The sequence below is a fragment of the Hylobates moloch genome, unplaced genomic scaffold, assembly GCF_009828535.3.
Source record: "Hylobates moloch isolate HMO894 unplaced genomic scaffold, HMol_V3 SCAFFOLD_3, whole genome shotgun sequence".
NCBI classification, from domain to species: Eukaryota; Metazoa; Chordata; class Mammalia; order Primates; family Hylobatidae; genus Hylobates; species Hylobates moloch.
In genome coordinates, this window is record NW_026652278.1 from 141,367,248 (window position 1) to 141,390,830 (window position 23,583).

Sequence of the window (23,583 nt, forward strand, 5' to 3'; positions counted from 1 at the left end):
TGTATTTTTAGTAGAGGGTTTCACTGTGTTAGCCAGGATGGTCTCAAACTCCTGACCTTGTAATCCGCCTGCCCGGGCCTCCCAAAGTGCTGGGATTACAGGTGTGAGCCACCATGCCCAGGAGCCCTCACCCTTTAAGAATCTTTGTTTAACCAGATACGGTGGTAGTAATTCACACAAACTTGTCTGAAGAATTAAATATCTGTGACAGACCCCCATTCCATCTTTAGAATTTCTAGCTAACATATTTCTTTTGAAATGTCTACAGAGTCTACAGATGAATGCCATACAATGTCTACCCTTAATATTCAGCATGGCTTTCTTTTTTTTTAAATAAGTTTTTATATTTCAATTACAAAATATAATTCCGATGTTCAAGAAAAAACTAAGCTGAAAATTAAATTAATATGCCTAAATAGTTTATGTGTTTAACCCGTAATACACTGTAAACTTCTTAAAAGGTTAAGGTCCCAAGTACTGGCATATCAAGTGTATTTAACTTTTCAAGATAATAAATATTTACATTAAATTTTTAAAATTCTTGATTTTAATAAATCTAAGGCTTATTATGAAGGCTGAAATTTAGAAATAAAATTCTGAAATATCTAAATCAGATGGAAAAGTCAAATACATGTTTTCACTCATGAGTGGCAGTCTTGCATATAGCCTACTTCTAATAAATTTAAAATCAGATTCATTTCAATCTCAAGTTGCAAAACTAATACAGTACTTTTTTTCTCCTGTGATTAAGGGAGAGCAGACTTCAAGTGTCTAACTGCTAAATGTTCAAGATGTTCACTTTTGAATTTCTTCAGCCTTTTAAGTTGACACCAAAACATTTCATTAAAAAATAAACTTCTATCAATAAAGAATAAAGAAGAATCCAAGACCTTCAAGAATTAAAAAAAAAATTGAGCGAATTAAATGTGAAATATATAATAATTTTTACTTCATTTCCAATTTACATGACAAACAGAATGTGGAGGTTCAGTGGTAAATTGGTGGGGATCAGAGTACACGCAGGCCTTACATAGGATAAGACAAAAGTTAGGTAGCTGAAAGCAGTCTTATTAATAACTAGAAAATCAAAGGTTAAACCCTTGTATTTTAACTACTGAAAGAAACTGAATACATCATATAGTGATGTGATCATAGAGTATATATATGACTTCTGCTTTAGCCTATGCCTAAATGCTGAGAGCACATAAAATATAGGTGTGATTTAAATAGATTATGTACGGGCAGGCTTATTTCAGATTTGAAACCCAACACTCAGTGGATTGTAGGAGTGAGGATGAGTGAAATAACTAACCAGGTACTTGAGGTAGACGACATAGAGGAAACCCAGGTGTTCTTAGTGCAGCAGGAGGCTTGCAAAGAACAGCTATTCACTTGGTAACTTAATTTCCAACTCATGTGAGGACAAAGGGAAAAAATTTAGCTGTAAAGGTGGGATGGATTCAATATAGGGGCAGAGTTTTACAAGAGTCACATGGTAATTCTCATGAGTTGAAGTCACTGCTCTGTTTCTCCAATGTCAGTGTAAGGAAACATACATTCAGTCACAGTGGTTCCTTTTTAAAATTTTTAGTGTTTTGATTGTTTTCCAAAAAGTTATCACAATTAGTTTTCATTCAACAAATACTTAGCACCTATTAAGTGCCAAGCATTAGGCCTTCTTACCTGTATACAGTGGTGAACAAATAGACATGGTCCCTGCCCTCATAGCCTTTACAGTCTTGTGGTGCAGACAATCATTAAGCAAACCCAGACTGGTATATAATTATGAATAGGGATAAGTATTATAAAAGGAAAGAACAAGGTTGGATTAATGACAATAACAAGATAGAACAAATTTACACTGGGTGTCAGGGAAAATCTAAATGAGAGAGTGACATTTAAGCAGTTACATCTAAAGGGTCTTATATGTTAACACAAATTAACTTTATTCTTTACAATTTATACTTTGGGCTCAACTCTGGAAAACATTATTTTTTTAAGTTTACTTTTTCCTGTTCTGGCAGCCTTCCTCAGCAATATTTGTTATTGCTATAAGGTTGAGGTTCACTCCTCCTAAATAAATCACAGCATATAAATACCTGCTGCTCTTTTTGGTAAATTATTTTCTGATAATCTTATAAGTGTTCCTCAACCTTTATTTTTTGTTTCCTTTAATACCAGTCCACCTCTCCACACACTAATATCAAATATTACCACAAGCACTAGAATATCCCTTTTTTGACAGAACAAATTTTCTAGTTAATGTTTTATTTGACAGCTGTGCTACAAATAAAAAAATTCAAGCTCAGGACTCTGCACCACTGAATCTAAAATGTGGCCTGAAAATAATTCTGACTGCCAGGAGAAGGTTTTATTGTTGCCTCTGCTGTTCTGGTTGTGGCCCGAAAACATGATTTATGTTTAAAGAATTTCCTGTTACAATCCATGTTTCTCCTCCCTCCCCCCCAATCTAATAAGAGAAGGATTTTTTTTTTTTTTGGCTTGTGTGCTAAAATATAATTGAATTTAACACTTTTGTTAGCTTTGCCATTATATATTACTGATCATACGATTTTCCCTTGATTCTGTGCTAAACTTAAGAAAAAATATTTAATATTCCTATTGTTGTAAAATCACAGACATGTATTTACCCTAACTGAAATTATTTTAAATAAAACTAGCATCAGAGTTTTTATACAAGATATTAAGAAAGACACCAGGACTATCATCTGAGATTTTTTTTCTACAACTTTTCTGGTAAGTATAAATATTTTTGTTTCACAAGCTAAGTCAGTCCCACTGAAATGAAGTTTAAGGCTATTCCTTATTTGTACGTTTTATACACACAAACACACACATTTTTAAAGACAGAACATTAGAAGGTATTTTGAAAGAGGGAAAAGAATGACATCAGGTTTATTAAGTCTAATGTAACATGGCGGACATACTAGGAACTTAGTGTTACAAATTACAGCATTTTCCCAAAAAAATCAGTGACAGACTGGTAACACCTGGATGAGACAACATGCTATGATCACAAAGTGTGCTACATTTAAAATTAAAAGAGCTAGGTCCAGGGCCTACTTCTGTCACTATTAGCTACATACATTTCAACGAGTTACATAATCTCTCTAAACCTCAGTTTTATTATCTGAAAAATGGGGATAAGACACCTGTCTACTTCATAGGATTATTGTGAGACTGAAACAATATCTAGTATGTGAGAGAATTTTATAAATTCTATAAAATTGTGTGAATATAAGATTTTAATTATTAGTATTATATGAAAGTGAAGTTAGCTTTACTTTACAAATATTGAGTGTCTTTAAAAAAATATAGAATGTCAACAAACTAAAAACACTCAAATCTCAAAACCAAAGATTGACATGGTTTGTGATTCCATTTATATGACATTCTGAAAGTGGCAAAACTAAAGATGAGGAATAGATTAGTTGTTGCCACGAGGTTGAGGATGGGGTAAAAAGCTGACTTCTAGTAGGTGGCACAGGGTATTTGGGGGTGCTCTGCACCCTGATTGTGGTGGTGGTGAATTACTCTATGGTTTGCACTGAGTGGTTTACGGTTCTATTAGTTCTATATTACAGTGTAAAATTCATCTTCATGTTTAAAAATGTTTTAATCACTTAAAAAATATATGGAAAAACAATATGAAGTCCAAAAGAATATTTGAGAAAATCTCCAGGAGTTTAAGACCACCCTGGACAAAGACAACAGAGTGAGAACCCTGTCTCTATAAAAATTAAAAACAAACAAACAAACAAACAAAAAGAAATAGCTGGGTGTAGTGGCATGTGCCTGTGGTCCCAGCTACTTGGCAGGCCGACACAGGAGGAGATCACCTGAGCCCAGGAGTTTGAGGTTGCGGTGAACCATAACTGTGCCACTGTACTCCAACTGTCTCTTATACTGTCTCCAACTGTCTACTTTAAAATAAGCAGAAAAAAAAAGACATGTCCAAGACTCAAAGAGGAGTGTTTAGGTTCAATAGTAATCCACCCCATAGACTTAAACAGCTAGTAAAAGCCCAAATAATCAAAAAGGCTTGAACGGTGATGTTTTCTTTCCTACACCTACAGAATAAAGATGCAAACTATAAGAAAACCATGTCATCAATTCCATATAACAATAAAGACTAAAAAGATGTTCAAGAACAAACTCCTTGAATAACCAAAAATTAATTGTTCTATAAACTATATTAAGGCAAGAGTATGGACTCAAACATTTTATAAAGATTATTAACAAGACTGAAAGATGATTTACCATAAAGCATTCAAATAACTAGAAATTTTAATTTAAAATATTTTTCAATTCCTACAACATTAAATAAAGATATATGTAGGCCTTTGTTCCAGTTGAAATGTCTACTTTCATAATATACAGTCATGAGCTTTATAACAACTTTTTGGTCAACGATGGACCACATATATGATGGTGGTCCCATGATATTATAATGAAGCTGAAAAATTCCTGTCACCTATTGACATCATAGCTGTGGTAACGTTGTAGTGCAACGCATCACTCACGTTTGTGGTGATGCTGGTTTAAACGGACTTACTGCACTGACAGATGTATAAAGATACAACACATACAATTATGTACAGTGCATAATACTTGATAATAAATAACTCTGTTACTGGTTTATGTACACTTTAAGAATAAAAAGTATGGGATAATAAGTAAAGTGTAGTCTTTCTACCTATAAAAAGAAAAAGTTGATTCTAAAATAGACACAGGCAAACCCTTCAGGAGGTATTCCAAAAGGCAGTGTTATCACAGGAGATGAAAGCTCCATGCGTGTTCTTGCCCCTGAAGACCTTCTAGTTGGACAAGAATGTGGAGGTGGAAGACAGTGATATTGATGATCCTGACTCTGTGGAGGCTTAGCCTAATTTATATGTTTTTGTCTTCGTTTTCTAAAAATTTTTTAAAATAGAAAAAAAGCTATACAATAAGGATATATAGAAAATATTTTTGTACAGTTGTACAATGTGTTTGTGTTTTAAGCTATGTGTTATTACAAGAGTTGAAAAGCTTAAAATCATTAAAAAGTTTATAAAGTAAAAAAGTTTCAGTAAGCCAATTACTACTAAAGAAAAAATTTTAAAAACAAATTTAGTGTAGTCGAAGTGTACAGAGTTTTATAAAGTCTACAGTAGTGTACAGTCATGTCCTAGGCCTTCACATTCACTCACTGCTCACTCACTGACTCACCCAGCACAACTTCCAGTCCTGCAAGCTCCATTCATGGGAAGTGCCCTATACAGGTGTGCCAGTTTTTATCTTTTATTATTATTATTTTTTACTTGCAGAAGACAATGGAATGGTTTTTATCTCTTCTACCATACTTTTACTGTACCTTTTCTATTTTTAGATGTGTTTAGACACACAGATACTTACCATTGTGTTACAATTGCCTACAGTATTCCGTATACTAGTATGGTGTACAGACTTGTAGCCTAGGAGCAATAGGTGACCCCACATAGCCTAGGTATATACTGGGATATCCCATCTAGTTTGTGTAAGTATACTCGACAATGCTGCACGACGATAAAATCCCCTAACAATGCATTTATCAGAATGTATGCCTGTTGTTAAGCAACACATGACTGTAGATCAATTAGCTCTAAAGAATTAAGATTTCATTTTAATTATTTTAAATATCAAACTATATATTTACTATAACTTTATTTCACCCTGTAACAATTTCTAAAATATTTTAAGGCACACCATTAAATTTCTCAACATTTCTCAATTTCTTACATGCAAAAATTTATAAACATTTACTCAGCCGGATCTCCTACAGTAATACTGAGCCTCAGCTTGGTTTGTCCCTTAGGGAGATGCATGTAAATGAATATATAGACTTACAATTTTTATATTTTAACAAGAGCTCCTGTCACACATAAAACCAACAGTCAGCTACTTTTCTTCATGATGGTGTAGATTTCAGCAAGATTCTATGCAGAATTGGGTGGAGGCAAGATATCTACTGCCAAGAGTTAGACTTAATGAGTCTTTCAAGTAAGAAAAAGAAAATCCTTTAAATAATACAAAAGTGAGAAAATACACTTCTGTGTATGTGCACTTGCCATAAGATTATGCATATACTCATGCATGGTATTTACATACCAGGATTTGCCTTCAAAATGAATCATTTATTCTGTAAGCATGAGCTTGGGTCACAAACCTATAAAAAATTGTCTCTTACAAACATGCTGAAGCAAATTTAATAGTGGACTATATACAGTAGATTATTATTTGAAGAGGGAAAACAATGCCCTCTTCTTATTTTGTAAATTTTAGGATTTTGTAATTTTTGGAAGGAAGCAGAGGAGAATGCATCCTAAGCCTCTCAATACTACTTATAGTAAACTTTAATTCACTGATAAAGAAAATGAAAATTACCTGTGTCTGTAGAATAGACTCTGAAACTCTTATCCCAGAAGCCACAGACGAGAATATAGCGGTTGTCTGAAGTGATGACAAAGCACTGGGAATGCACTTGAATACTTTGGTCTAAAAGGTCTGTGATTTGCCTCCTGTGCATTCCTGTATTGCTGGCTGTAAGAATAGGGAGGAAAAACAACTATTAAACCCACATGGGCAAAGAAATCCTATAGTGAGGGAGAAGAGGAGACACATTCCCAGATAAGAGTACTTGATCTTTAATTTTAAGTATAATAATTGAAAAACCAAGTAGGAAAACATATCCAATTGCTGGAAAAATGTAGGTAGCTAAATTCAATATCTCAGTTAAAAATTTTGCTTATAGGAAAGAAAGAATAACACACTACAACTTAAAAATAGAACACAATTCACAGAACATGCTTTCTAGCTCTTGGGCAAAACCAAACTAGATTACAATCTCCAGATTGCATCACAGTTAGGTTTGTGTTTCTGACAATCTCATTACATTTATTGTCATGAGAATGGTTCATGTTGTGACAATCTATTACCTTTAACATTTTGTCACAAGGAAGAGATATTAGGATTTAAATGTCATATATTTGAAATATTGTAGCATCTTGTACTACTTTGGCTTTAACGGGTCTTTAATTTGACTGGATGGGAACTCCCATTTCCCGTTTACAACTGCACTTGCATGTAAGGAAAGGGTAGAATGACTGTTTATTAAAGATTCCTGTAATTGAAAAAGTCAAAGCACAGCAGACTGCCACTTTCTTACTCCTTATTTAAGCAATAAAACAAGACAGCCTTGGCAGTGTGTTTCAAAGTGCTACGGAGCACCTGAGATGGGGTTTGTCACAAAGAAAAAGGTCAGACATAGAGCAACACCGAGCACATGGGAAGAGTAATAATCGTCCAGAAATATACCATCGACTGTGCCATTATCAGAAATGGAATCTTCACTGAGATGACTTTTTTGGCATTGAGGCCAACCAAATAGAAAGCTTTGTTTCTAGTGATCTAAGGGTTATTTCACCATCATCTCTCCAGTACAAATAAGGATTCTTATGCTGCTAAAGAAATTAGATTATACCAGAAATCAGAACAAACTTCTGCATCTGATTATTAAGCTTTTCACCATAATTTTCAATTTTTTGAAAAATCAAACATAGAAAAATATTTATATTCTATTCATTGTATGTAATAACTATGTTAATGTGGGTAGTTTAATAGAAAGCTCAGAAAGTAAAACAGAAGAAAAAAAAGTATTCAAAATACTCTCCAGTGCTGTGCTGGGAACCACTGGGGACACAGAGGACTGATGGATCTGTTGCCCTCATGGCACACACAACACGGCACACATGTACACATACATGTGCAACACTGCAGAAATTCTGCTAATGTCTGTGGACACAACCATTTAAGATTATTGGATAACTGTTTGATAATGGAGGCTTCATATGCTTTTGGAGGATTAATGGGCTAGAAAGCGACAGCAGTAGTGAAAAGGGCAGAATCCTAGATGGGAATCATTTTTTCCCTCTCCTTCTAACAAAGGGAAGTTGCTGGCAGATAATAAAAGCTTTCATGGATATCATTGTGTTATTACAGAGAGACAGTGTCCACCAACTGCAATCAAGTATCCCATTGCAATGAAGTTGTGTGATACAATTTTTTTTTTAATTCCAAGAAACCTAGCAATTAAAACAAGTTATGTGGTACTTTCTGCACTGGTTACTGCAGTACTTTATTCCACATGAGAGCTGTAAACATGTTTATTCTTGTCAGTGTTTAGGTGACTTTTGCTCCTATGACATAAACTTTCGCTGAACTTTCTTGGGGGATTGGGATGATCTCTTGGGAGGACCTCAACAGATTTGGGCATGTACATAATTTTGAATTGAGTGACCACAAAGTACCCATGGGCAAAGGCTGATGCCCCCTCAGCACACACATGAACTATTTTCTAAGCAAGTGCTTGCTTGTAATTTAACATTGCCAAGTCCCCCATCTAGCTAAGGTATATTTATCTAGATAAGCAGTCTTCAAACTAGGGTATGCATACCCCTGGAGGTGTAAGACTTCCTAAGAGATACACAGGTTCAGAAGTTAAAACCAGTAATTTTCTAATTTCTCAACTTTAATATATTCTACTATTCTACTTCTTGAAATTGATTTGTCTGAGAACTCTCCTTTGAGTGTTCCTTTCTTTTTTTTTTTTTTTTTTTTTTTTTTTTTTTTTGAGACGGAGTCTTTCTCTGTCCCCCAGGCTGGAGTGCTTTGGGAGGCCGAGGCGGGTGGATCACAAGGTCCGAGACCATCCTGGCTAACACGGTGAAACCCCGTCTCTACTAAAAATACAAAAAATTAGCCGGGCGTGTTGGCGGGCGCCTGTAGTCCCAGCTACTCGGGAGGCTGAGGCAGGAGAATGGCGTGAACCCGGGAGGCGGAGTGTTCCTTTCTTACCTCTTCTTTCTCATGCCCTTCTTCTACTAGATAAAATAAAGACATATTTCCCTTCCACACAGAATCTTACTATGTGCTTTACCCCAGAGTATAATTTCTTGCCCCCAATAAAGGGACAATTCAAAATACTGAGGTGATACTGAAAAGTGAATGTATAAGTATCAAATCATTCTGCAAGTCAGGTGGTTTCCAATTTACTGCTTTCAATAAAATGGAATGAGGATCCAATCATGCTGTCAATTGGTAGATCATTCAAAATAAGTTTTAATGATAGACTGTTAAAATTATAGACAACTTAATAATAAACCATAAAAATAACTCTTAATAGATCACTATATGAATTGCCACTAATGCAGAAACAGTTCAAAGATTTGAGTGGTGCAGTTGAAACGAAGTTCTTTCCCATCTATTTTCCTAAGTGAGTAACATTGCTCAGAGCTTCCATCTATAAAAACAAGTAAGATAGACCTGCTGATGATGTATTTTCAATAAATGTTCATTTTATGTAAATAAACATTTATTAAACTTTATAATATAATAAATACATTATATTTGTAATAATCACTCAATACAGATACATTTATTTTAAAAGCTGAGCCTTATGGTCATAGGAAATTTTAAAATTTAAATTGAATACATATGCTTAATTTTGCAAACACATTTTTATGGCCGAAAAGCACAATAGGGTAATCAATTTTTTAAAGTTAACATAAAATTATCTGGGGGAAGTAGAATGAAAATATAAATTCAAGATAAAAAAGTAATAATGTGAAATTTCCATATGTTAATCGGTTTTCAATGTATTTTTTAGAAACAAAATACTGAATATCAATTCACTCTGATATTTAGATTCTACTGGATATATTAAAATTTTGTTTACTGAGTATCAATTCACTCTGATACTTGGATTCTATTGGATATATTAAACAATTTTTACCCTATGCCAGAATGTATAACCTTTGCAACTACTTAAACTTGTGATGAAAACTTTTAGATGTCAACTTAAAAATGTCTGAGAGGATACATGGTTTTAAATAATTCTTTTAGGAGGTAGAAGTGTAAAGTCTGTTGACCAGTGATCTAGGGCAGGGACAGCAAAACTAGGGCCAAAGGCTGAATCCTGCCCATGCCTGGTTTTGTATATGTAGTTTTATTAGGAAAGAGTTATGTTCATTCATTTGTATTTTATTTATGGTGGCTTTTGTGCTATACTGGTAGAGTTAAGAACAGCTTGAGTTTCCCTTATCTGAAACACTTGGGACCAGAAGGGTTTTAGATTTCAGAATTTTTTTTCAGATTTTGGAATATTTTCATAGATTGAGATATCTTGGGGATGACAGCCAAGTCTAAACACAAAATTTTTTATATATATAGCCTGAAGGTAATTTTATATAATATTTTAGATAATTTCGTGCCTGACATAAAGTTTGGACTGTGTTTGAATGTGACCTGTCACATGAGGTCAGGTGTGGAATTTTCCACTTGTCTTGTCACGTTGGTCTTTAAAAAGTTTCAGAGTTTGGAGTATTTGGGGCTTGCGATTTGCAGATTAGAGGTGCTCAACCTAAAATATTTACTATCTGGCCCTTTCCCTAAAAGTTTACCCATGCTTACCCTAAAGGGTTACAACAATTGCTGAATTCATTTAATTAGACTTGATAGCACAGGATATTCATTGTCAAGGTGCAAAGAAAATGATGGGTCTAAAATTCAGAAATAATGCTTTAAATGACTCAGCAAATGGGCTTTATTATTTTCCTGACTTTTAAACTACCCAAGTGAGCATTTTAGTTTTTTTTAATATATGGCAAATCATATCTACTCAAAACAAAACAAGATTTAAGAACCAGAGTGGTATTTATCCTTCATATAGATAATTACATATGAGATTTCTGGTTATACTTGGGGAAATGATAAATGAATTGGTTTAGAGCTTAAGATTATTTTTGTTCATCCTGATAGTCTATCTGCTAATGGTAGCCATTTAGCTCTCCATTGAAACAATGGCTTTTAAAGACAAAAATGGTAACTATATATAGGGAACATCTTGGATTTTAAAATAATAAATCTGCTTCATTCATATGCTTTAAAAACATTAAAATTCTAACAAATTTATTTGTGCCAGGAAAATTTGACAAAATTACAAGCCAAATATCTATGCCGATAGCATTACCCCACAGGTAGGCAAGTAAGTTTTTATTCTAAAAGTTATTAAATAACATCTTCAAAATCGATGCTTAACATTCTTAGTGATGCCACATTTGAAATCCGCACACGTAAGGATGAAAAATGCTAAACTAGAGATTTCAACTAATCTACTCAAAAAGCATAACAGCAATTAAATATTCTAAGTCATCTGCTGCAGATGCTCATTTCATCCCAATGGCTCTTTCTGGTCGCCTCCCTATTTTTCTCTCCCCTGAACAAATTTAACCTCCAATGGCAATTTATTGGGCTGTAGGACCCTAGGAAAATGAATACAAATATCTTAACACTACCATTGGCTGGGCAATATATTTCAACTTTGAAACTGCTCTGCAATTGCACATTAATCCCCTCAGACTGAACAGAGGGTCTAGGAAGAAAGGATTGATCTCCTTTAATGATGAAACCCTGGCACTACAGTTTTATTTTTCATAACGCAGTGCTGCTAAGAACCCCACTGTTATTATGAAAATTTTCCTAGCAAAGGAGCTCCATCACATTACCGGTGCACCAATTCATCACAACGTGCCTCGCTCCTGCTCATCAACAAGTCTGAGTGATGAAAAGATCCAATATTATCCTGACAGTACTTCATGCGCATTCTCAATCACACATTATTACAGCATCCATATTAATTTTCAGTGACACGCGTCCTAGGCCTGTTCAAATTAGGCAAACCAACGAGGGGGAGTTGATGAAATACCAGCATAGCCACAGCTCATTGCATTCCAATTTGCATGCAAATGGTTTATCAGGAAAATTCCATTCCCAGCAACCAGCAAGTGAAAAACAACTGTAATCTACACTTCAGGGCCACCATACAGAGCTTAATGAATCGCAAAGAGAGAAGGAAGTGACAGACCTATGAGAGGATCGATTTCCACTGGCAGCTGGTATGGCTGGTCTTGTACAGCACCTTGATGAGCTGGAATTCACAAAAGATAAAGAAAAAAGGCATTATTTTTTATATACTAAACTACATAAAAATGCGTAAGTCAAACCTTATGTAGAATTGTTTCCAACCTCTAAATCTTTCATGCAGTTTTGTGAAATTTAAAGAACAAAAATCCAGGTGCTTTTATGGCTAGCTTATTAAACATTTATTTTAGATTAGTGCCGCTCTGAACATGTGCCATCAGCAGTGGCTCCAGTCCTAGGCCATAAGCTATAGCAGATGCTTGACTGGCAACCTCTGATGCTGCAACAAAACAAAATTAAGTGGTAAAGCGCACTGAAAACAAAATGTGACAACCATCTGCTGACTGTAGCAAATACTATTTTTTTGTTACTTCTTAAAAAGGCAGTTTTGAATGCTGCAGCACAAAGGATCCACAAAAATGTCAGCTTATGATGGAGAAAGGGAAAGCTCTAAGTCAGGGAACATTTAGTGTTTCATCCATCACTTAAAATTGATCAATTGAAAGTTTGAATAAAAATAAAGAAAGCTATCTGCAGATAAATGTTTTAGTTAAATGCATTTGGCTGAAATATTTTCTTAAAGATTGGATTGAGGGTTTAAAAAGAAGTTTTATTAATATTTAATATTTCCATGGTTTCAATTTAAAAATACTCTGAGAAGAAGATGAATAACAAAAATCAATCTATCCTAAGAATATTTTGTTCCATTCTCAAAATGGTTTTAAAGACTCAGGCATACTTATTTTATAATTGAAGAGAGGTTTTGCAGGCTGTTTCCCTCTGAAAGGGAGGACTTTCAGTAGAGAGGAAGTATATCAGGAATCAGGAACTACCTGATGCAACCTTGTGCAAATCATAAACCCTAAAACAGGGTTCAGAATAGATGATCTTTTCAGCTTCATAGTTCTGATAGTTAAATTCTGGGCCCTTTTCCAAACTATTTTCCCCAAATGACTCAGCCATTCACCCTGCTCAGTATCTACTTTTTATAGACTCACAAGCATTCACATTATTGCTTGGTTGCTATCAGAGCTCTGCTTAATGCCATTGATACTGGTGGGTTAAGGTAGGTTCCCAAACACCAGTGGGACCTCAACCCTGGCTCTTGACACTGTGGTGAGAAGAAACTCAAGGACAAGTCAGAAAATAGTGGAAGTATGCAGATTTATTGCAAAGCAAAAAGTACACACTCAAAAGGGGAGTGTAGGTGTACTCAAAAGAGAGTCATGGACAAGGGGCGTTTGGGCTCCTATCTTTATGGGTTTCTTTAACCAAGGGGTGGAATGTTCATAAAGATTCCTGGAAAAAGGTGGTGATTTCTCAGAACTGTGGTGCCATCCATTTTTACACCAAATATGAGTGCTCTTGGAACTGTCATGGCACTGGTGGGTGTGTGATTTGTATATTAATGAGCATATAATGAGGTCCTATGTGAAACCTAGATCAAACTCAGCACCATGTTGGATCCAGACAGTCTCAGCCAGGTTGGCCTGCACCCTGGTTTTTCAGGGTCTTATCAGATCCTAGCTTCTGCAGCTATTTCAACAGTTTCCTTTTGATAGTCAAGAAACTGCTGCCTGGAATTTTCTATTCTCCTGCGATTACCCTATATTATTTCTGTCTTACCATCAGATTTTAGGAAATCTATCTGTCTTTGAGGGGCTGAAAATAAATATGGGGTACATTTCAATAAGTTCATTAGATTATTTTAAACTTACTCTGTCACAGTTTCTCCAGTTAGTAAATACCAACTTTTCAAAGATGTTTGGAAGGTCATTAATACTGATAAAATACCTAAGTATAGTGTCGGCACTAGAAATTACAGTATGTATAAGAAACTAAAGTAGCTGAAGAAAAGAAACCACAATGACTCTTTAAAAAAAAAAACCCAAAAGATATTTGTCTTTGCTGATTACTGGCTCTGCTGGCAAACAAATCACAGGATATTCACAAGGGAGGACCAGGAAAAATGCACCACAGCCTCTGGTCTGCCCAATAGTGCCACTTACTTCCAGCAATACCAGTGTCAATCAACACTAATACCTTTAGAATTTCTCTCTAGTTCTCTGATAATCTGAGATCTTAGAAACATTAAAACCAAACTGTCAGTGAAATGGGTTTAAGGAGGTCTGGTGATACTTCAAATCCCACTTCTGCCACTGACTGGCTGTATGACCTTGGTCAAGTTATGTAATCTCTATGTTTCCATTTCCTGATCTATAAAATAGGTTAAATTGAACCATATGAAATTGCCAATAACTAACTGTTTCGACCTATAAAAAAACGCAATTTCATATGGTTTCAACCTAAGTACAGAACCTACATCCTCAGGTTGTTAAGGAGATTGAGTTAATACACATAAAATGATTAGAACACTACTTGAAGAGGCATGAAAGTTTATCTACTCCAGCCATGTTTTGCCACTGAGGACACTTGAGCCCAGGGAGCTTGCCTTATTCTGCATCAAATATGCCCAGTCAGTGGCAGAGTTTGAGCCCAGGTTTTCTCATTCAGATTTTATGACCACCTCTCCCCTCTTTCATTAGAGCAGGAAAGTTGGGACCTGGATTCAGCACTTCTTTTTGGCCACCAGTTAGAATTTTTTTTAAGAAGAAGGAAAATCTTAGAAACTAGAAAAATGCTCTATAAACATTTGCTGGTGTTATTCTTATTTTTGGAGGTTTTCAAGGTCCTTTGAATGAGAAGGGAGGTTAAAGATTATTTATTTTCTAAATCAGACACTACTCAAAGAACTGAAGGAAACCAGCTGTCTAATGAATGAGCTATGGAAATCATAGATCCTCAGAAAAGAAACAGAACCTAAAATTTAAAAAATATATTTTGTAATATGAATTTGATATTTACCAAAGAAAAACTGTCAGGGATTTTTGATGTTTGTTTTAAATCAAGGCATAGTGACAGGTAAAGGTAGCGAGAGATGGAATGAAAGGTTAGATTTATGTAAACATACCTAAAATGAAGCAAAGACTTAATATAATAAACGCTTAATATTCTTAGTTGTAGGTGCAGCTCAAATTGGAGATCACATTCTAGAAAGACAACTGCCTGTGGTGTATTCCCATATGTTATCACTTTTTGTATTTTTCTGGTGAAAAGTTGCTGTGTCATACTGTAATATGTATGGAAAGGGTGAAGACAAACATCTCTAATGACACAATTATAGACACAATGAAAGCTCACTGAGCAGAAATATAGGCAAGATTCTGCAGAACCTTGCAGTTCCCCTAGCTATCTTACAGAAAGGTGAGCCAGGACTGGGAACAGTTGGATGCATCCTAAGTGGTACTCCAGCAGTGGGACTCTACCCCTAAATCACTTTACATATTTATTTATAGAAAAATTGGAAGTGGAGAAGATAATACCTGACCACTAGGTATTAAGGGAAGCAAGCTTTTTAGTGAGGGACACTGGCTTGCTGGAAAGGGGAAGGCCAGAAGCTTAGTCATCAACACTTAGGGTCTTAAATGCTTAGGGTTATCAGTGCTAAAACTTGAAATCAGCTGGAGAGCGAGGAGCCCTGTGGTTGAGCCAGCTCAGTTCCCACTGAGCCAGCTCTTCCTAGGCTAAAGTAAAGATGGGGGCAGAGTACAGTCAGGGCTTTTCAGCAGTTGCAAGGTTTGCCCCTCCTCACATCTGATGTCACTCTGTTTAAACTGAAGAAGCTCTCAGGGCTGCCACAAACAGCCACCCAGGATAAGCATCATCAGTGGTGGTCCTGAAGTCACACGTGCTGGTGCAAAGCTCTAAGGGTAACTGCACATGGAGTAGGTAAATCCTCTAGTGTATTTGATAGAGCATATCACCAGCATGTTTTTCTTCTAAAAAGAGTGTTTAGAGAAACAAAAAAATTACGTTTCTTAAACAAATTGTAATATTTAGTCCCAAAATTTAAGTATGCTATTTTCATAAATATTTACTTCTGTAAGAGAAGTTCACTTAAAGAAAAAAGAATAAAAGGACATAATAATAGAGATATTAAATATCTGCCTCCATTTTTACTATCTTTACCTTTTCTGAAATCTATTTTGTAGTCAAATATTGGCATTTATTTTCATCGTTTCATTTCCAATATACCCAGGAAAATGGCTATATTTAATCAGTTCTAATACCAACTACAGATTCTTTGTGGTAGGTATACCTTATTGAGCTTAGTCAATGTACCAAGTTTTTGTTTGAATGTCAGTTCAGTTCCCTTGTGAAAGCTGTTGCATTTAATTTGGCATGAGGTCCTTGTTCAAGAACTTGTATTTTTGCAACCATTTCAGGTATTCTAACGAGCAGTGCTTTATGCACATTACAGAGATTTAATGACAATTTCATGAACTATTAAAATGTATCTTTTAAATTTGCCTACCTAAAACAATGGCTTGGGAAAAAAACTCTATAATCTCCAGAAGTTTAAAAGATTTTCCTCCTTCTTAAAAAAAATTCTAACTGGTGGCCAAAAAGAACAGTGCTAAATCAAGGTCCCAACTTTCCTGCTGTAATGAGAGAGAATACATTACAGAGGGGTGGTCATAAAATCTGAATGAGAAAACCTGGGCTCAAACTCTGCCACTGACTGGGTATATTTGATGCAGAATAAGGCGAGCTCCCTGGGCTCAGTGTCCTCACTGGCAAAACATGGCTGGAGTAGATAAACTTTCATGCCTCTTTAAATCTGCACTGTTTATGATTCTAATGGTTATTTCAGTTGAGCAAGACTGTGTTGAGCATTTAATGGAAGAACAGAAGGTACTTACAGATATTCAATATTTTGGCTATGTAATTTAAGTGTTCTTTTTTTTTTTCTATTATCCTCAACAAATACTACCAATACTACCATGCCAAGCCAAAAAGGTACAGTTTCTGGCACATAATAGACAATCAGAAGTGTTTACTGTGGCTGGACATAGTGGCTCATGACTGTAATCCCAACACTTTAAGAGGCTGAGGCAAGAGGACTGCTTGAGGCCAGGAGTTCACGACCAGCCTGGGCAACATAGCGAGCCCATCTCTATGAAAAGTTAAAAAAAAATTAGCCAGGCATGGTGCTGCATGCCTGTAGTCCTAGCTAATCAGGAGGCTGAAGCAGGAGGATTGCTTGTGCCCAGGAGTTCAAGGCTACAGCGAGCTATGATCACACCACTGCACTCCAGCCTGAGTGACAGAGCAAGGCCTTGTCTCTAAAAACAAACAAAAATTTGTAAAAACCCAAGTGTTTATTAAGTAAAATGAATGAGTAAAAAAGAGAAACATTTGATAAATAAATATACACTTTATGGACACAATATAGAATATCATTATATTAAAATATTATATTAGAAACAATATTTATCTCCAAGGATAAAGATAAACCACCAGAAGCTAAAAAATAGTTTATGTTTTTAACATTTGTACTATATGCCTCATGTGGGCCTTTTTTAAGCCTTTCAAACTATTAAACAATTTGATTCAGACTAATGCTTGAAAATTAAAAGCTTAAATGTTGAGATATGATATATTTAAGTGGGTATTATACAGTGTTCAGCAGTTACCATGCCTTATAATGGTATTTCTTCACTTACCAGGAAGGTTGTGCCATTTGTTCACTGCAAATAACCTGTTAGCAGTGACTGTGATCACAGCAGGAGTTGCCAAACCAGGCTGGGTGTTGGCTGCCACGTGAGTAACAGGGGAGTTGGAGGGAAACTTGAGGACCATGATAACATCCTGCTGGGCTTTGTCTGTGAACATCAATGGACTCTGCAGGAGGAGATACTGTTGAGTGGGCATGACAAGACCCAAATATACAAGAAGGAAAAGACAAAGAAAGACAAGAAAGAGAGGGGGTGCAGGAAAAGAAGAGGAAGACCATATTAGCGTGAGTTGTAAGTGGAAGCACAGTGAGCAGAAAGGCTTGTAGAAACAGCAGTCATGATCTGTCTGTTATTCATGTATGTCATTAGTTGGAATTTTGGGGGATTGAAGTAGAATACATTAACAGAAACACTTTAAAATTTATAAATTTTATGAGCTCCCTTTCCCTCCCCACTGCCACGAAAAACTAAAAGAATGATTTGATTTAGATTCTACACAGGCAAAGTGTTGGGGATTGCATTAAACCATTCTGGTTGCTATCATGTGTCACATAATGATCTTTTAGCACTAAAAAAACAGTAAGAATGGACAATAGGCATAAAAGCAAGCCAAGGTAATTTCCAAAGATCATCAAAAGTTGTGTTGAGTTAGCAGGAAGATTTTGACAACTACAAAGAGATAATGAAAACAAATACATTTATAAACAATAGTTAGACTACATGCATATATTATTACAGTAGAGAAATAACTTATGAACATAATACACAAACTTAATTATAAAGGTGTTTGAAAGCAATGCATAAATGTACTTGTAAAAACAATATATAGTGTTACCAAATCATAAACACTGCCTATTGTAATGCAAATGCTACTGCTTTCTGCTGTAGCTAGGAATAAAGAGAAATACCTGGGTGTTCCTCTTCCCTGTTGGTTAAAAAACAAATAAAACTAGAGCTCAAGACTTTTTTGATTTCTCCTTCAAAAAACAGAGAGTAATTGAAAATGTTAAATGAAACATGTCTGTTCTAATAACCAGCAACCAAATAAATCTTGAAGACTACTAAGGATTTGGAACATTCTTACAACCCATATGTCATAATCCAAGACATATATAACACTGCTGTGATTTATTGGCTTTATTTATACTTTGTGGTGGTGTGCTATCATACAGTAATTGCACTGTACATTTTCAGCAATTCTCTCCTACGATGTCTGTTTTCTAATAGCTGATTAGTATCATTCAGAATGGAAACACTTTGATGAAAAGCTTCTGGCTGCTTTCCTTCTGCCATATTTCAAAACCCCAGGTATATGTAAATGTGGAGGCACATATATTTAACACATATTTATTCAGAACTGGTAATAAAAAATTAAATACATTTGCATTTTTATTATCAGTCCTTTTAAAAAAGTTATTAAGAGTACTTAGAAAAACATATTGCACTAAGAATTCCTATTTGCACTCTTTGCATAAAGGTGTAAATAAAGGCAACTAATAAGCTACCCGGACACCCTTCTGAGCAAGTGGCTAAAAGCCAATCAATATTATGAGTTAATCCTCCCTGGATGCTCATTCAATTAAAGGTGTCAGTAATGCCTCATCTGATGTGGCCTCAATTAAATCCAACTATCCGATGGTGTGAAAACACAGGGGGATACAGCAACAGCAGCAAAACCAGACAAATAGGCAGCCTTCGTGTGCCTGCTAATTACTACACCTGGTGTATATTATGGCTCATGCACTTAATGCAGCACGAGGTGGCTTTAATTTCTGCTATATTTTTGTGTGTGTGTGTGTGTGTGTGTACGTGTGTTGGGGTGCATTGATGGTTGATGGTGGAGCTCATCTGAATGTTACTAAAACAATAAACATGTGGCCTTTGATTTGTAAAACCCTAGTATCACTAGTTTTTGTCACACAAAGAATGTTTTATACAGTTTTTAAGGAATTTTGTGAAATTAGGTAAAAATGAGAAACAAGGAACAACATGAAGGAAAATACCCTATAAGCTAATTTTAAAGAAGTCCTGGGAAAAGGAAATGAACATCATTTCCAAGTACCAAGTCTTATTTTTCAATTATGTAGTTTTTAAATAATATTTACTAAAGTCAATTTATAAACTCAGAGAAAATCAGAGTACAACATAATGATAAAGTCTCACTGAAAGGAAGTACATACATATTTCTGAGCTTAACAGCTCATACGGTAAATATAATTAGGCTCAACTTGAATAGTTCCAATGTTTATGCCCTTAAAAAACACGAAAAAAATCTCTCATGTGTAGGAAGAATGTCTTGTTTACATAGTGACTCTGGTGGGCCAACTCTAAGCCACATGGCAAGGACCAGCCACCTTCCACAGCAAGCTGCAGACACCATGTCCAGAACTGTCCACTGCCTTCGTACAACTATCTGTCCCTCTAGTCTGCTCCTGCACACCCCATCCTGACTAGAGCTCCTGATGCAGGCAACCAGCAGGAAACTCTCTTGGGCGTTTCATCATATCCTTGGCTAAAAAGTATGAATGAGAAACACCAGAAATAAGAAAACCACACCCCACACTACTAGGCTACTCTGCAGTGATGGCAGCAGCTGCAGATGAGCAGAGCAACTGGTAAAATAGGGATAAGAGAAAAAAAGCCTCTTTTAATACTGGGTACCTCTGTGAGCCAAGGCTGGGGTACAAGTAGGAAATTGCTAGCCAGGTTTCATCAGTTTGCCCAGATTAAGTATATGTTTGTTGACAACTCTGGTTTCTTTTTGAAATGCCTTTTCCCCATGCACATATGCACAAAGCGAAAAACACAATTTGTGCAAGTCTGAAGAGGAGTTCAGGTATTCAATTCAGACGATAAAGGTAATGGAAAAGACAGCCTCCCATCCTTATATGAGCATGAGCCTTCCCCGCCTTCTCACCCTCGGGGTAGCCAAGCTGTTCTGCCTGTATGAACCAATAAGCCTCTGCCATGGAAGAAGGCTGGGCAGTGACCCCAGCAGAAAGTCAGTGGAGCAGGGGAGGTGCTTCCATTTGCCAGCACCAATGCAGCCTGAGTCTCAATGGCAAGCTATTACTAAAGCTAATTCCAAACGCAAACATAAATCATTCTTACTATTTTTATGGCACTATCTTCCATTGTTCTTGCTAAATGTTCGCTCTCTGTGTAGTCTTCTGCCCACTAAAGTCACTCTTTATGTTCATCTAAATCTGATTTTACTAATTTAAAAACATGTAGGGGAAAGAATGATGTAAACAATTTTTAAAATGTGTATAGCTTATGATGGCCAATTCATACTGCTAGATAAAGAAGGAGAAAAAATCTTGGAAGAAGAAAGAAAATGACAAAGAGCACAGAGGGAAAAAAAGACACAGAAGAAGGTGATGTGGGAAGAGAAAGGAAAAAAGAGCCAGAGGTAGCAGGGCCTCCTCTCTATTTCTTGCTTTCTTCACTGCTACTCTTTCCTTCACAGTATTTATCAAAATTCTGCTATCTCTACACCACAACATGGAATTTGACTTTATATAATTGTTCATTATATTTACAGGAACAGACTTTGTAGTCTCTATTCTTAATTTAAAACAGCAATGAGCAACTTCTTTTTATGAGGGACAATTGAAAAGCAATATGTATAGTCTATTCATTAAAAATTATGTTAATCATGCACTTCACTTTGTTACTGTGCCATTTTTTTTTCCTCATTGAAGAATTTTCCCCCTGAAATTTCAGGAACTATAAAGGTAAAATAGCCACCTTTTTTTTGTAGCTCAAGTCTGTTTCCGTACCCATGATTCTGAGCCGACTTTTGACTTGCTTTGACCAATAAAATGTGGCATAAATGATGTGTAGGTTCAAAACTAATCTAGAAACTCAGAGAATCAAACCAGAAAAGTCATCAACCCTATGTCTGGAGTCCTTTATCCTACAGTGAGGATTCATGACAATTATGGACCTTTCAATTCTGTAACACAAGACACCAACTGATCAAATACAAGAGCACTGGAGGAACATTTTACCTTCTCAAAGATTCCAGGAGACAATGCAATAACATCTGCTGGTTGTTAGCAGGTTAACCAATATTGCGTAAAAAAACAAACCCACATGTGGTGGAGAAACTCAAGCACAATGAAAGACTGTTATGAATATCAAGCAGATCTGAAGGAGAGGCAAGAAATGAGGAGAGTAAAAATAGCACTTACCACTTGCATGGCAGAACCTCTGGGAGGATGGGGCTCTATGAGTAGTTGACAAGGAGTCTGTCCAAAACTTCGGATTTGAGCTTCAACAGCCTGAAAAGGGCAGGGGCAAGTCTGAGGGTTAAGAGGTGCTAATTACAGGCAATAGAACTCCAACTGTCACCTGAAAATATCATTCCATACTCTGGCTTGTTTCATGTTGAAAATCAACCTGTGTTTTCACAGTGGGGCTAATCACCTGGCAAGGGCATTGAGGGTGAGGTCATCGTTTAGAACCGTGGAAGCTGTTCCTATAAAACTCTGCAAAACTTTCTCATCCTGCTCAGTGATATGAAACAGAGACCAGCTATTACAATCAGAAATTGTCCTTTTTGGCTTCATCTCTGTTTTCTTGCATTTGGTTTTCCTGCTTGCATCATCCCCAATGATGAAAAGCTAATCTTTTACAGGTATAGAGAAAAACTATTGCTTCTTTGATTCTAGGTCCCATTTCATCCTGGGGAGTAAAAAGGAGGAAAAAAGAAACATAGCACCTGTGAAAGTGGCTTGATGCTATATTAATTTTTCCATAGGAAGAGCATTATTGTTGATTGTCTCTTTGAAGTTAGACAACTAAATAACAAAGTAAAAGCCATATGTTGCATCTAAGCATGAGATGATTAAACCAGGGAGTAACTAAACATGAGGAACATGTGTATGTGTGCTCTTTTTGAAAGATGTGTGCTTTTGCAAGGCACTCTCCTACTATGGCTCTTGGTGCACACATAGCACACAAATGCCCATTTCCATCACCAACCACCCATCATGGGAAACTGCTAAATGCCAGGTGCTATCACATCTGTAAGCATTTTGTTTACTTGTTTATATCCGTTTCTTCCCAGTAAAATACAAAAGCCATGAAAGCAGGACCTTATGTATCTTCTTCACTATTAGATCCCTAAACTGGCTGAATGAATAAATGCTACATGATGGGTGAGGGGAGAGAAGGAAGCAAAGATATATAAAGGCTACTCAACACTGCCACAACAGTCAGTATTCTTAACTCCCAGGCTAAAAGGATGAGGAAAACCCTCAAATTAATAAGAATAAAAATTGAAGCCAAAAGGAAGTGAGGTAGGGACTAGGATCATTTTCAGAACATCATCTCAAATATTTTTTGATAGAGTGAAATTAATTTATGATTAAACATCAAGAACAAGCTTGAGAAAAAAATCATAAAATGGCAACCTGAAGGCTAAAGGTAGTCACAAAGAAGGAGGTAGCAACACTGCTAATTTATGATATATGAACTTATGGACTTAGTTTATGAATGAGAACTTTATATCTTTTTGAAGAACAGCTGGTAAGGATGGGCATGGTGGCTCACACCTGTAATCCCAAACCAAGACAGGAGGATCGCTTGAGGCCAGGAGTTCAAGAACAGCCTACATAGTAAGACCCTGTCTCTACAAAAAATAAAGAAAATTGGCTGGGTGTGCTGGTGTGTGCCTCAAGTCCCAGATGCTTAGGAGGCTGAAGGAGGAGAACAGCTTGAGGCCAGGAGTTCGAGGCTGCAGTGAGCTATCATTGCACCATGCACTCCAGCCTGGGCAAGAGTGCAGCCTGAACAAGAGAGCACTGTACAAGCAAGACCTGTCTCCTTGACAGTTGCCTTCTGTAGTTCCTGCCCGGGAGCCCACATGCCTCCCTGATTAAAAGGGGAGGGAGGTGGCAAAGAACTTATTGCTTCAGCACTTGGCCTATCATGTCAGATGGCTCAGAGTGCCAATCCTGACTCTGACACTTATCTGCTG

The 23,583-nt window shown here is 36.2% G+C and overlaps 1 protein-coding gene across 4 annotated transcripts in view; it reads right to left on the reverse strand.

The window, feature by feature from the left end:
- LRBA (LPS responsive beige-like anchor protein) overlaps positions 1-23,583 on the reverse strand; it is a 793,918-nt gene that overhangs the window by 37,797 nt on the left and 732,538 nt on the right. For 3 of the 4 annotated variants that reach the window (XM_032148169.2, XM_032148174.2, XM_058436811.1), the window contains 4 exons: positions 21,794-21,883; positions 17,586-17,778; positions 11,963-12,025; positions 6,427-6,582 (listed from right to left, as the gene is read on the reverse strand). In XM_032148169.2, the coding sequence (XP_032004060.1) occupies positions 6,427-6,582; positions 11,963-12,025; positions 17,586-17,778; positions 21,794-21,883 (502 nt within the window). The remainder of the gene's footprint in view (positions 1-6,426; positions 6,583-11,962; positions 12,026-17,585; positions 17,779-21,793; positions 21,884-23,583) is intronic. The other variant, XM_032148179.2, reaches the window with a different exon arrangement.